Genomic DNA, 14,038 nt, shown 5'->3' with positions numbered 1-14,038 from the left:
CAAAATGGTTCTTAACCTGGTTTATCCTCTCTACAACTGCCTCTTCTCTCTGATCTATAGAGAGGTTTGAGCAATTTCAGTGATCTGAAATCCAATGTTCATGCAAACCTGTGAATTTGGTGTTCCTTGCCCAAGTTACATATATATATATATTTATGAGGCTGCTGCTGCTGCTTGCTTTTAACATGCTGGAATAATTATGTTTTAGAATGTCTTTTATTCCAAAGGAGAACTTTAAAAAGTTTGGTGGAGCTCTACATTCATTATTTAATTAAGATAGATTCAACATAAGAGGCTGCCATGGAAACCAAACTGTAAAACCAGTATGTGCAGCTCTTATGTACTTCCAAAGATTTCTGTGATGTTTTCTGGATTTATTTTTATTTGTGTGGCAGCAAAAAATACCATTTAACATACAGACTGAATGGGACAGACACATGGCTGTGGAAAAGGGCTTGTTGGAGGCCACACAGCTGGTCAGCACCTGGACACGCCACAGTCCAACTCTCTGAGCCCGATGCCCTCTCCAGCTGCCACACTGGTTTACAGTGTCATTTGAACAGATAATGCCTGTGCTAAAAGCTCATTTTGGGGTACAAAATCACTGGGACTGATGAGGTTGCACAGCAATTACTGATATCCAAAAGGTAGCTGTGAGGTGGGATTTGCTAGGCTGGGCATTGGGGTCTCATGGTCTGAGCAGACATTGAATAGAGGGAGCAGGAAGGCTGAGGTTTTGCACAATAGCCACTCCATAATTAAAACAATCACAGGGGAAGAACACATTTTCTGTTCTTTCTAGGCTCTGTGATGAGGTCATAACTCTGCTTTTATGACTTCATGTTCATTTCTGTGGCAATAGACTGTAATATTGTAAGTCCAAGATTATGAAATCTTTGAAAGCCTAAGAGGGATGAATAACTGAGCTAGGGGAAAGTGTATTTTACTGTTATAGCCCACTTTTAATAGAAGCAGATGAAAGAGTGAAAATATTGGTCTGATAACCCAGGACTTGCACAGCCATTTGCTCTCCTGTTTAGCCCTTGGAGGAAGGACTGCATTAGTTTCATTTGACTGGAATTATTTTTCTTATGAAATCCTAGATGTACATCTTAACTTTGGAGAAAATCTTGAATGCTCAGACCCAAAAGATGGAGAAACCTCTGATTGCTTTTCTTGCACTTAAACATAATTTTACAAGTCTCAGGTGCACTGCTTAAATCTGAAGTGTCTTGTTCATGATGGATTACCTCATTTGTCTTCTTCATTCTGCTGTTCTTCGCTCCCAAACAGCATCGTCTGTAGAGAACTTCTGTTTCATTGCTAATTGTGCTAAAGACTGGGTTAATTTTCACGTTTAGGTCATCTACAATTAAGTAATTGCTACCTATCTGTCTGTTTGTTTCTGTGATTCATCTGAACAGTCCTAGATGTATTTTACAGCTCCATTACCACTAAAGATGTTATGGAGACTAGGTGGAGTTAACTGCAAAACATCTACATGTGGTTACTGAACCCAGCTGTCTGAAATCTACAGGGCTGAAGCTCCAGCAGTCTGAGCTGGTTTCCTTCACACAGATGTGGCCATTGAATTAATAATCTCAGTGTAAAGCTTCACAGAAACCTACCCAGAAGACACATGTTTTTGTTTTGGTCGCACAGGGCAATGGTTCCCATCCTGTTTTGAATTACAGACCACCATCAACACACAGAATTACTTGCAGACAACCACATTGTCATGATAACCTCTTGTATCATCTGAAAAAGATCATAAACCCAGGATCATTTTTGTTTAATTAACAGACCATGTATAATGAGTCCTGGGTGGTTTTTGGTCACTTCATCATAGTTTGGAAGCCAAGCACTGTTTTTTGAAAACAGGTTGTTGCTTGTGCCAGCTTCTGATGTTGCTAGAAATACTCTCTGATTGTCTCATATCACTCATGTTTTCTTTTAATGTATTTTTTAAAATGGGACACGGAGTGGCTTTGCCAGTGTTTTTTCAGTTCAGGTTTTTTCTGTGATTTTCAGTTTGATTTCTGAAAGTAGATAAATTTGTTTTCTCTTTTAGTATATACTTAATGAAGCTGAAGCTCAGATAAAAGCAGAGCTATGGATGAAAGAAAATGCAGATTATTTGAAGGAACAAAAAGGTAAATATGTAGGACTGAAATTTGTCTTCTGGCTGGTGTTGCTGAAATATGCAGTCTTGTGTAATTTTCATGCTGGTTACCCTTTTGTCATCTTTCAGAAAAGGAAGCAAGAATAGCAAAAGAGAAAGAACTTGGGATTTATAAGGAACACAAGGTATTGAATTATGTGTTAATTGTGTCTGTTTGAAAATGTCCTGGAAATTCATTGTATCTGCTGATCAGCTCCATGTAGATGTGTGGGCATTATGGTGCAGGTCACCACTAAAGGAGCAAAAGCTACAGTACATCTAGCTGTTACTGAATTGCAAGGCTGTATTTTTTTAGGTGGTGAGTAAAACACTTTCTTGCCCAAACTGTTATTTTAAATTGCTATTATGAGAAAATTCTGAGCATGTCAAAGTCAGAGCTAGCTCTTTGCATTTATGATTGCTCTTCTAATTGCTTGCTTATTAAAATACAGGTTTTAAGACGTCTGATTTTTTTTTAACGTGTGCATGGGGAATTTGTTTGTACTTGCCATAACTTCAGTGGCTTTCTTTGCTCTTAAAATAATGATTTCTTTATGAAGAACTGAACAGATCCTTGTTACAGTCACTTGAAGGGGTATTTTGTTCTACCTTTCATAAAGAATGCAACGGTTATGTTAACAAATGGCATGTCCTGTCTCCATGTTTAGCAGTTTAAAGCAGCCTAATTGGCCGTGTATTCACGATTTACAGCATTAGTATTTTGTGTAATTGAGCAAGTGACAACTCAAATCTTCCACATGCAGCTAAACCCACGTTAGTTTTTAGCATGTATATCCTCTATCTTTTTTTCTGACTAATGTGAAAGGCAGAGTTTCCTGCTTCCCCTAGGTATTTCAACAATAAAAACAAAACCAGACAATGAAACACTGTTTTAGACTTCAGAGTTTCTCATTCATCCTGCGTTTATGCAGACATGGCAGTCTACCAGCAATTTTCAAAATTGTATAACTCCTTGGCACTGCCAAGTAGCCCAAACACCCACTTTTTTGTTCGGACAACACAGGAGTTTTTCTCTAACCTTTTATTGTTTCTGACAGCTCGAGTAGAACTTGATTAATGTGGTGCTTTCCAATTTCAAGGTAGCACTTGACCCATGTAGGTAAACAGAGGGGCTATTATCCATTAAAAAATAAATCTCCTGCAGAGCTTGGTGTTAAAACCTTCCTTTGAATAGGAAAATGCCAAATGAGAAACAGAGGTTCTGGGTTGTTTTCTTTTTCCTACCTACCCAGGCATGGGACAGGCTGAAAAAGTTCTCTGGTGTCGTTCCTGCTTGCCTGGCTCTGGGCAGCATCAGCCGGGCTCGCAGCCTGTGCCTGGGAGAGGCAGCTGCAGGTGACAGAGCTCCCGTGCCTGCAGCCTCCTGCTCCCTGTCCCATGGCATCCCATCCTTGGGAAGCTGCTGCTGCTCCTGCTCTGGGCCCTTGGCAGTGAGGAGGAGGAGTTGGGCACAGCCTTTCCCACGCTGCCTTCAGATTTGGTCTGAAACGTGGCTGCTCTGGGGAGTTGTGACCCAGCTCCACTCTCACCTCAAAGGCAGTTTTAGCAGGGGAGGTTCTTCATTTCCATGCTAGGTGATGCTGTGAGGTCCCTATTCCTGTAACAGGAGCTCACTCCCCTTTTTTTTTTTTTCGCACATGAAAAATAGCCATCCTTCTTCTCTCTCTCTATTAAGTAAAGAATTTCTAATAAACTCTCTGGGCATTTGGCAAAAAAGCAAACATTCATCTCTTGGAGAAAAGAGACCCTTTGATCCCATTGAGTGGCAGGAGATGGAGCACTGGCTTAGCCTGGGCACGTCACCTGCATCCCCCACATCAGCAGCACCTGAGCCAGGACTGCTGCACTCCAGCTTGCCCCTCTGCTTCATGGCAATTTTGTTTGTACCTACATCACTAATTTTATATTTTAATTAAGCCAAAGAAATCTGCAAAGAAGCGGGAGCCAATTCAAGCCAGCACAGCAGGAGAGGCAATTGAAAAGATGTTAGAACAGAAGAAAATCTCGAGTAAAATTAATTATAATGTGCTAAGGGACCTGAACAGCAAAGGAAGTAACACACCAAAGAAAGAGGATGACAGCACTGATGACAGCACCAACACCAAGAAGCTGTCAAGAAGAAAATCTATTGCCAGTAGGAATATAGCCAACCCTGTAAACAGTGTGGGAAAAAGGTACTGCAATTGTTCATTTATATCTCTGTCTGTGAGATTGTCTATGTATCTTTCTGAGCCAGACAATGTAGGGACTGAAACATTTGTTTGAGGCTAAAATAATGTCGAGGCTCTGTTTTTATTTATTTTGCTTGCACTGTCATGGTGACACCTTATTTATAGTTCACATTTCAGAGGTCTGCTTTGGTGTGGGTTAATCATCCCAAAGCCAAAAAACCCACAAAATCAATGGAAATTCATAAATGTGAATCTATCAGTCCGGGACACCTTTTCTTCATAAAATCCTGACATTTGCTGTCCTTCCTTTAAGTTGTCTGTGTGAGCTGACGTGACACTAAATGTTCGAAAGCTTTTCCTTTTTGCTTGATTTGAAAACTATAGTTCCCATCTGTTTTGACAGCTAGCTGCTTTGATTAGCTTTTATTTTAGTTTTATTCTAGACTTTTGTTGTTAATTGATGACACAAATACAAAGCTTTACAGTAAATATGCTTGTTGGTTTTCTGGTCTGCATTTGAAAATGTTTTATAGTGTGATGAAAGCTCCGGTTTTAATGAGAGAAATGCTCAACTTGCTGGGCAGATTTGTAGTGTGCAGTAAAATGTATAAGGAGATTGATGTATCAAGTCTGCAATATTCAACTGTTTTATCTGTCTGGGGTTTATGAAGTCACGTTGGATCATCATTTGAATAATTTTGACGTATGGTAATTTCTTACTTAGATGTTATTTATTTATTTATTGCCTATTTATTTACTGCCAGGATTATAGACCAAATGCCACAAGGAAATCTCAGTATTTAATTTTGAAATATAAAATGTTGTCTCTGCACAGTTGTTCAGATTTAGGCATGTGTTGAAACTGGGTTAGGGACCCAGGAGGGCAGGAGGGCAGCTACCTACAAGGTGTGAGAAAACATCTGTTTGTGAAAGAACAGGATACATGGGGTACCTGAAACCATCATGCTGGGAAGGATACTAAGTGAAAATCTCAGAAGCTGAGGAAAATAAGGATGGCAAAACCTAACCCCTTATTTTAACTTCATTTGACAGTGAGGCCAGAGGCACAGGCTTCAGTTTGAGCTGAGAAGCCAAATGCCAAAGTCACTGGCCCCACTGTCACCAGATACAGGTTTTTACAGTATATCAGACATCTTTTCTTCTTTACTCTGTATTTTTGACTTCATTCTCATTCAGCTTCTCATTCTCACTATCAAAAGCTTTGCTTTCCAGCTGTTGACCCACTGGGGATTTTAGGCTCCCCTGTAAATTGCATGTAAATTTTATGCTGGTAAAGGATGGGGAAGATGCATTGAGGATTAACTTAACAGCATTTAGCTTGTGCTTTATTTGCAGTTAACAGGTATTAATGAGTCATATTTCTGGTATTTCAAGTAAAGTAGGACCAATTCAGTTGTCTGAAATGCATTGCTGGGTGGAAAGTAGGGGCTGGGCAGGATCCTGGTTGCATTTTAGAGCTCAGCAATGACGTCCAAGCTGAAGCTCCTTTTCCACATCCCAATCTTGTCACTGCTGAGATTTGCAGAAATGCTGAGCCCTTGGAACTCCTGTTGAATTCAGTATGTAAAACTCTTAACAGGTGTTAAACCCTTTGGAAAATCATGCCATAAATATTTAATTTAACAGTGGTGCAACTTGAAAAGGTTTCTAAATAAATACAAATCAGTATTTTCCAAAAGCAGCTAATAAAACGTATTTATTTTTCCTCTTGAGAGCCTAAAGTACATCCTTAAGATGCATAACAGAGTTTCCTGATGATGATTAGCAGATCTCAGATACAATGAATTTTGCAGCAGAACACTTCAGAGGAGGTTGAGGATACATGCAGATAAGTGAGCTAAGAAGATTTTGCACTCCTGAAGTAGGCAGTGCTCTTGCTTAAATATTATCAAGGACTTGACAAACATTAGTTAGGCTTTTTTTTTCCTTATAATTAAAGATTTATGACATACTTTTGATTTTTTTAAATGCCATGCCTTTTAAATGGCATGCATAAATTTCTGTGTTCTGCATTGTTCTTATATGCCTTGCATTCATTGCCTTTGTTCAGCACTGTTCCTTTGAGAGGTGAATGGCTAAATACTTTCCCAGGGATACAAAAATCATGATAATTTATATGCAATTAATAATAATAAAACTCCTGAACATTGCTCATTAGAAAATGAATGAAGCAGATAATCTGTCTTTTTCCAGGAGGCATTTGCAGAAATGGGATCATATGGTTTGGGTTGGAAGGGACCTTAAAGATCATCTCTTGTTTTGGTTTGTAGTGATTTACAGGCCTGCATATTTATCTTTATGTATTTTAAATATTTGCTAAGCTGCATCTGACTGCAGTATCACTGTGGATAACCAGGCTTTGATCCAGTCCTTTAGTTCATTGGAGTTGTAGTCAGATTTTAAAGAGCTATTTCTTTAGTCCTGATCCCAATTAAAAGATGCCAGTACAGGCAGTACCAAGTTACAGGATGGGAAATGAATCCTCATTCTTGGTAATTAAAGCAGTGCTCCTGCAATGGTATAAAAATTGAAATTTATATATCTATCTATATCTATCTATCTATATCTATATCTATATCTATATCTATATCTATGTGTATCTCTATATCTTTCTTGCTTTCCTTTTAAGTCATTTCACTTACCACACCAGATTTGGACAGATCATGTAGCCAAGTTTGTCATGTGTCTTAGAAATCATCTTCATATACAGTCTGAAGCACTCTGGAAATAGGAAGTTGATATTAATTTCCATCTTTCTAATTGCTTCTTGCTCTAAAATAGCCTGTGCTGGTTTTTCCACACAGGGAAATTTAGATTATCCCCAAAGAATGGGTACCCCAACCAGACAGGGTACAATGTCTGTGTGTTTTGTGTTTTTTCCTTTTTTTTAATATCACATAAAGTAGCAGTTACTGTGATAATCAGTTAAAATACAGAAAAGCTTTTGTTTCCTGATGTGATAATGATAGGCAAATTTTACAGTCTTGTAAAAAGTTGTTGATTTAGAAGAAATTTATAAAGAGCTGAAATGCTAAGCAGGTCCCAGGAAGATGCTTGAAGTGGATAGTCTTTCAGTTGGTGGCCCTTTTATTAGAGCTTTGTTGATACTATAATCACTTAATGGTTACTTGGATTTCAAAGACAATATAGTTTTATCTACGTCTTATTTTATCAAAAATCCTAACTTTGAAATCTCAGAAGTGTTTGGTAAATTCTGCAATTTTGGTAGGAAGGTAGTTCAAAGAATTCTTCCAAAGATCATGCAGGTTTCTCCTTGTTAGGTGGGCAGATATTATAGACATCTGTATTGTCAGAAGGAAAATGATGTTTTGAAGAGGTTTCTTTTCTGTGAACTTTCTGAGCTTTAGAAAAAGCCTGACTTTCCTCAGACACATCTCCCAGAATTGTACTGGGGGTTTACTTAATTTATCTGTCAAGATGGTAGAAGATTAGTAATGACAATATAAGTAATTTTAGGGAACTTTATATTGTGTAAATGTATTTTATTCCATTTCTTATTGCATTTTTGTTCCAGCGAGTATCACGACTGTGCTTCATATGCAAAATCCTTTTCATTCCCAGTGTGTTGAAGATGTGGCACAGTGGATGTTACCATAATAGATGTTGCAACTCTAATTTCAATTACCAGTTGCACAATTTATCTTCACTAATGTCTTCTGTGCATATGAAACATAAGAATAATATGTTGAACTCCCAGAAAAGAACAATTGCTGCTTCAAGCTCCTTAAAATCTGAACTCTAGTTAGAGCTGTGCTGTGCACTGGAGCACTTCAAGTTCAATAAAGAGGGTTTTAGGACTGGAAGTATCTGGTTAGAAGCTTAATAATTTATTTTATATTTACTTGAGCTGAATTTTACAACATTACATGTAAAGTGAAATGTGTTGTACCAAGAAAATGTGGAAACAAGAAAGCTTTCAAGTCACTACTTTTAAAAAATTTTATGACTATTTCTTGCTATGTGCTTGAAATTGGTAATGATATCAGAAAAGACAGGATCCATTATCAGGGGAGTAAATGTGTCAGGTTAATCTCCTGAAGAATTTGCCTTGGAAGAAATGAAGCAGGACTGTGAAGCACAGTGGAATCCGTTGTAATGAAACAAGGTTGTTCTGAATGGAACCATATGAATATATAATAGCAAACCAAATCATGCCTACTATGAGTATGACAAAAAACCCATGGTAGTGATCTCAGATCTGATTAGATTTGAAAATTCACCTCCAGATTGTCTCCTCAGTCTCACTGGTATTTGCTGACTGTCCATATTGCCAGTACAGCTTGGTGCATGGCTCCACCTGTGCTTTAGAGCTATGAGTATTGGGATTTGAGTATTGGGAATTGTGTCCTTTCAGTACCAGGGACTTCTTCTGCTCAAGTTCCTGCTCTATTTAAAGTTTTAATGCCAGCTAAATTTTTGTTAGGTTTTCAATGGGTGTCACAACTCCAGAAAAATCTTCTTTATTAGGGAGAATGTATGAGATGCTTTTCTGCAGCCTACCATGCGACATCTTGTTTACCCTGATAAATTGCTTGGTGCTTTCTTCTCTCTAATTGGAATCATATTTCCCTGGAGGGTAAAATATGGGCAGAAGCCTAATTTTGATGCTTTGGAGGAGCCTGCAAGGAGCCCGACTGCCAGGGAGCCTGGGGAAACAATGAGAGGCCCTCAGCTGCCTCCCCCAGCTTCCACCCTTGTTTGTAGTTGTCCCTTTTTGGTGTCCAGGATGAGGTTTTTGCTCTGTAAGGTTGGGTGCTCCAAACTCAGCTGCAAGTGTGAATGTTGCCCAGAGGAGCTGTGGATGCCCCATCCCTGGAGGTGTTGTAGGCCAGGTTGGATGGGGCTCTGAACAACCTGGTCTGGTGAAAGCTGTCCCTTGGGCTGGACAAGGTGACCTCTGAAAGTCCCTTCCAAGCCAAACTGCTCTATGATTCCATGATTCTATGAATGCTTATTCTACATTGGCCATGGCTTGTCACTGATTTTTATAAAACCAGAGGAAATGGGTTTTTCCATGTACAGTATTTTTAGTTCTGCGTTATGAGGCTGGTATTTGTGGAGGGGAGGAGCATCGGCTCATGTTTCCCAAATGACTGAGGCCAGTCCAAAACAGCATGAAACAAAGCTCAGCTTGAATAATCTAAGGGATTCCTGAGCATCTTAAAACCTTTGTATTAGTTAAACCAGGTGATTACAAAAGTTAGAACTCTTTTGGTTCACTGCATCAAGAAGAGAGTTGTTGGTCCAAAACCTTCTTTGTTAAGAAAAATGACATTGCAGTAATAATTTAAAAGTTTGGGAATGGGTATTTTAAAAGTTCCTTCTCTGCAAGTGGTGCAGTGGAGTCTGGTGGGCTGGTGCGTGTCTGCAGCCAGTCCTTACAGGTTGGCAATTGGTGATGAAGCAGAGCTCCTGAAGAGGGACAAATCCTATGTTTGGTGGATATGAAACTTCTGAGAGTCTTTTCCATGCTGGCTTTGGTGGTCATTCTGTCTACAAATGGGCCCTTTCAGATGAGATCTTAATATGCTCTAATTTTCTGCCATATATTTTTATTTATCAGAATTTCCTTCGGCTCTTTGTCTGATTTACTTTTGAGATCCTGTTTTTCTCTCTCTGCTTTGAATTCTGTTACAGGGTTTGGAATTCATGTGTATTTACTCAAAGTGAGATATTAAATTTTATTTCTTTTCTTGTGCCACTTTAGACCTTCTTTTTATATGTGACTAAAGCGGTAACACTGATTTCCCACCTGGAATAAAATTCCTTACAGAAGATACTGTGATTTCTTGCTGAGATGGTGGTTAGGAGTTTATTCTATAGCTTAGTTGTTATTTGATATTATTTAGTGTTTTGTATGGAGGCAGTCTCTTGTTGGCTTGAAGGATTCTGGCTACACTTTGATTTCTGGGTACACATGGTAGGAGTATGTGGAGTCAGCTTTTGGTTTGAATATTGTGTACATGGTGAATAAATTCTCGTAACCACTTGGACATAACTGTTTTCTTATGTGATCTAAGCTTTGAGAGTTTCTTTAGAGTGTATTTTCATGTGTGTTTCTGCTTTTCTGTGGTATATAATCATTTAAATCAAAGGTTAATCAAAATGATTACTCATTTTGAACAGGAAAACGGTGACATTTGATAAGTACCTCCACTTTAAATAAATCCTACCAGTATTTTCCAATCTTGTAACTTTTAGAGGGGCAAGCTTATACCAATTATGTTTAGTATTTTATTTACAAAAAGCTAAGCCAAGGAAAAAAATGAGTTCAAGGCTTCCAAGGTTCTGCCTTTAAGTCATGCATCTCCTTATTACAGTCAGCTCTTCGGGGGAGAGCCTCCTGAATGACCTTGAAAGGAGCTGACACTGGAGTTTGCTTGTTCACAGCTGATTTGAGGAGTGGATCTGCTCAAGCCTGTAGTGTTGTAACCTGGCTAATGCTGCAGGTTACTGCTGTTGCTGTGAGCCAAGCAGCCTTTTGTAATAAAGAGATAAAGCAGAGGCAGGACTGGGAGAGAAATGGATCTGACCCAACATGTTTTAAAGGCGAGTGTGTGGTTTCAGTGTCTGAACGCTGAAATGTGATGACCAGCAGTCTTTCCTTCTTCAGTAAGTGAGGACACAGGAGGAAAAAGGCATCATCTTGTGCATGTAACACCACTCTCTGAGAGGATGCAGAGTTGGGCAAATGCCACTGAGAGACTGGGAGGCAGGAGCCAGCTTGGGGCCCAGGCAGCAATGTGGCAGGTTGTTACTTTACCCTGAAACTCACTTCTCTTGGCACTGAGCCAGGACAGAAATGTGGGGAAAGAATATTTTTTTCTTTAAAAAATTCCCAAAACAAAACCAAAAAATGCGTCAACAAAGGAACACCCTCCCCAACTCTCCCCAGCCCTGCCCTTACAGAAGCTGTCAGGTGTTTGTCAGGACTTGACGTTTATTCTTATTATTCAGACTGTTTTGAGGATCAATTCCCTTATTCCCCCGATACAATAGCATTTTTATTTCACATCTGTCAGGCTCAGTACCTCTCAAAACACAGCTGCAATAAACTCTGAAACATGTATGCATAGTGCATCACTGGGAAGGGAGCTCCCACCCAGCCATTGCCTGGCATGGCTTGTGTCCCCAGCCTGCTGCAGGAGCTGCTGCTGACAGTCATTCCCTGCTCATTCCAGCATCTCTGAACTTTTTGTCATGTTTCTTAGGGTGAGGTTAGCAAAAAACTCGTTCCTTCATCCCTTAGTTCTTTCCTTCCTTCTGTAGGAGGTGAAGCATTTCCCCTTTCATGCCTGTTCTGCCCGTGAGTCAAGAGAAATCAACTTTTAAAATATTTTCTAGCCTGTTATATTAGTAAAATGAGTATTCTTGTTAAAAATTCCCAATTTGGGGTTCATTAGTTTCTGAATACTGGAATGAAATGCCAGAATTTCAGTATGGCAATTAACCCACCTGTATCCTCACTCTGTAAAATACAGTTGGAGAAAAAATAGCTCAGTGATAGGGGAAATAATGTAAAGAAGCCTCCTTGATGTGACCTGTACCAATTTATTTAAGTTCAGTGATGCTGCAAATCATCCATCCCTAGTTGTACATCATTCATTAACAGCTTTCAAATTTTATGGTACAGACTTCTAATGCTGTCAGAATGTGGTTTAGTGTGAGGAGAAGGGAGCATTGTCTGCTGGGACTGCAGAGGAGTGTTCCTGAGCTGTCATTTACTGGGAGTTATGAGAACCTTTGAGAAATATACATATATAAACCCTTCAAGATTGGGTGAGGACACATCTCGACTTGTGTGAGTGATTCAGGAATAACAAGGATCTGCCAAATCCAGTGCTCTGTTCCATTTATCCCAAATTATTAGAATGCCTTCAATTTAGAACTAAAAAGGCATTGATCCAGCTCGACTTTGTGGCCCAGACCCAGGTCAAGTCTCCTTATTTTTACAGCAGCCTTTTTGTTTGCTTAATATAAATTGGATATTTCTTTTCTGCCTCCCACTCAAGAAAGTCATCCCTGTGTTGAATTCCAGGGAAGGGTGGCTGGGCAGCACAAAGATGCAGAGGAGTTTTTGGTGACTGTCTGAAATAATTTCTTCTTGCATTTTAAAACCAAATAGGAGCAATTTGAGCCCAGAAGATAATTTTGTGTGACAGTTGGATTGTGAGTGCCTTGTTTATCTATGTTCTCATTTTCAGGTTGGTTATAAGAAAAGACTCTGCGAGCTTTTTTCTTCCAAATTACACTCAGTGGGTCTAATGGGAGACAATATAAATATGTATGTGCAGTCTCTTGAACTTTATAGCGTGTTAGCAAAAACAGTTATATGGTTATATGTGGTGCAGGGATGAGGAGAGTGGGAAGAAACAAAAAATTGGAAGTGTTATGTGTCTTATTATCAAACCCTGGAGGTGCATGTCCTGTGGCTGAGAGGGCTTCAGCACTGTGAAATGCTTGTTCTCAGTCTGTAGATTTTTCTGATTTATTTTTTCTTTTTTTTTTTTTTTTCACGGGTGGAAAATGATTCGTTTCTGAATTGATTTTTCTTTGACCTCTTTTCCAGCAGGGTCTGCTTGTTGATCTTTACAGTGTGTGTCTGCTCATTTTTCCGGTTTAAACCACGGGAAGTGAATGTCTGATGTGCTTTAGATGTGTCAGTGAAGTTGAGTCTTCAGTGAGTATTTGTAAAATGTTGAAGGGAAAGGAGCCAACCAAACAGAATATTAACTTTCCCTCACTGCAGTATGGCATGCATTATTTTACCAAGGCCAATACCCAAGCTAGGGGAGCAGTCACACGAAGCTTCTTGTTCCTTGCTGTGTGCAGGCATTTCCAGATGGGATGGCTGGCAGCCATTCTGTGGTTGGGAGTGCAGTTCTTTCAGCATGGCAGGGCAAAGGCTTGGAAAGTTGCAGCAGTTTGTTACAAAACTTGAAGTACTATTTGCTCACGTAATATTTAACAGCATCCACGTAATTAGTTTTAAATCAGCCAGTGTGCTGTAACTCAGTCATTTATGTAAGTGCTGTTCCATTACCCAGTGATGCTGCTGGTGCACTTGCTGAGTTCAATTTTACCTTGGCTGCAGTTGTTGCTAAATATAGGTTGAAACATTCTGAGATAACTTCTACATGTGGTCTTGGAAGATATATGCAGCAAATTTAACTTTTTCTTCTGTTGTTGGATTTCCAATTTATTGTGAGTCAGAAATCTCTGCCCAGCGTTTTCCCTTTCCTCCAGTGCTGCAAGGCCATGGATTGAACAAACCCATTGCTGAGTTTGGGATATTCAGATCTGAGGACACTTCCTGGCCTGCTCTGGAGCAGCTCATCTGCTCTTCTCTCATACAGGCCCCTTCCTTGTCACCTACAAAGTATGATGGAGGGAAACCACCAACTTCTTATAGATCTTTTGCTCTCCCCCAGAGTTTTGCCCATGAACAGAACACTTGTGCTGTCAGGTGGGAAGACACAGAGTACAGCCTGTGTGGACCTCAGAACCTGCTGTCCATCTGCAATGGATACCTTCTGTCCCTGAGCCCTCTTCCCAGGCATTGCTTGGCTCAAGAGCTGTCAAAACCCAGGCAATTTAAGGGATACAGCGAGGCTGTAACAGCCCACAGCATGACATGGTGTGA

At 39.6% G+C, this 14,038-nt stretch overlaps 1 protein-coding gene across 1 annotated transcript in view; it reads left to right on the top strand.

Annotated features, from left to right (window-relative positions):
* BRF1 (BRF1 RNA polymerase III transcription initiation factor subunit) overlaps positions 1 to 14,038 on the top strand; it is a 172,412-nt gene that overhangs the window by 124,428 nt on the left and 33,946 nt on the right. The window contains exons 13-15 of the mRNA XM_005417931.3: positions 2,072 to 2,153; positions 2,252 to 2,307; positions 4,100 to 4,356. Coding sequence (XP_005417988.1) covers positions 2,072 to 2,153; positions 2,252 to 2,307; positions 4,100 to 4,356 — 395 coding nt within the window. The remainder of the gene's footprint in view (positions 1 to 2,071; positions 2,154 to 2,251; positions 2,308 to 4,099; positions 4,357 to 14,038) is intronic.

This window comes from Geospiza fortis, unplaced genomic scaffold (assembly GCF_000277835.1).
Source record: "Geospiza fortis unplaced genomic scaffold, GeoFor_1.0 scaffold23, whole genome shotgun sequence".
NCBI lineage: Eukaryota > Metazoa > Chordata > Aves > Passeriformes > Thraupidae > Geospiza > Geospiza fortis.
Note: the sequence above shows the minus strand (reverse complement) of the source record. Positions and strands in the feature narration are given on the sequence as shown.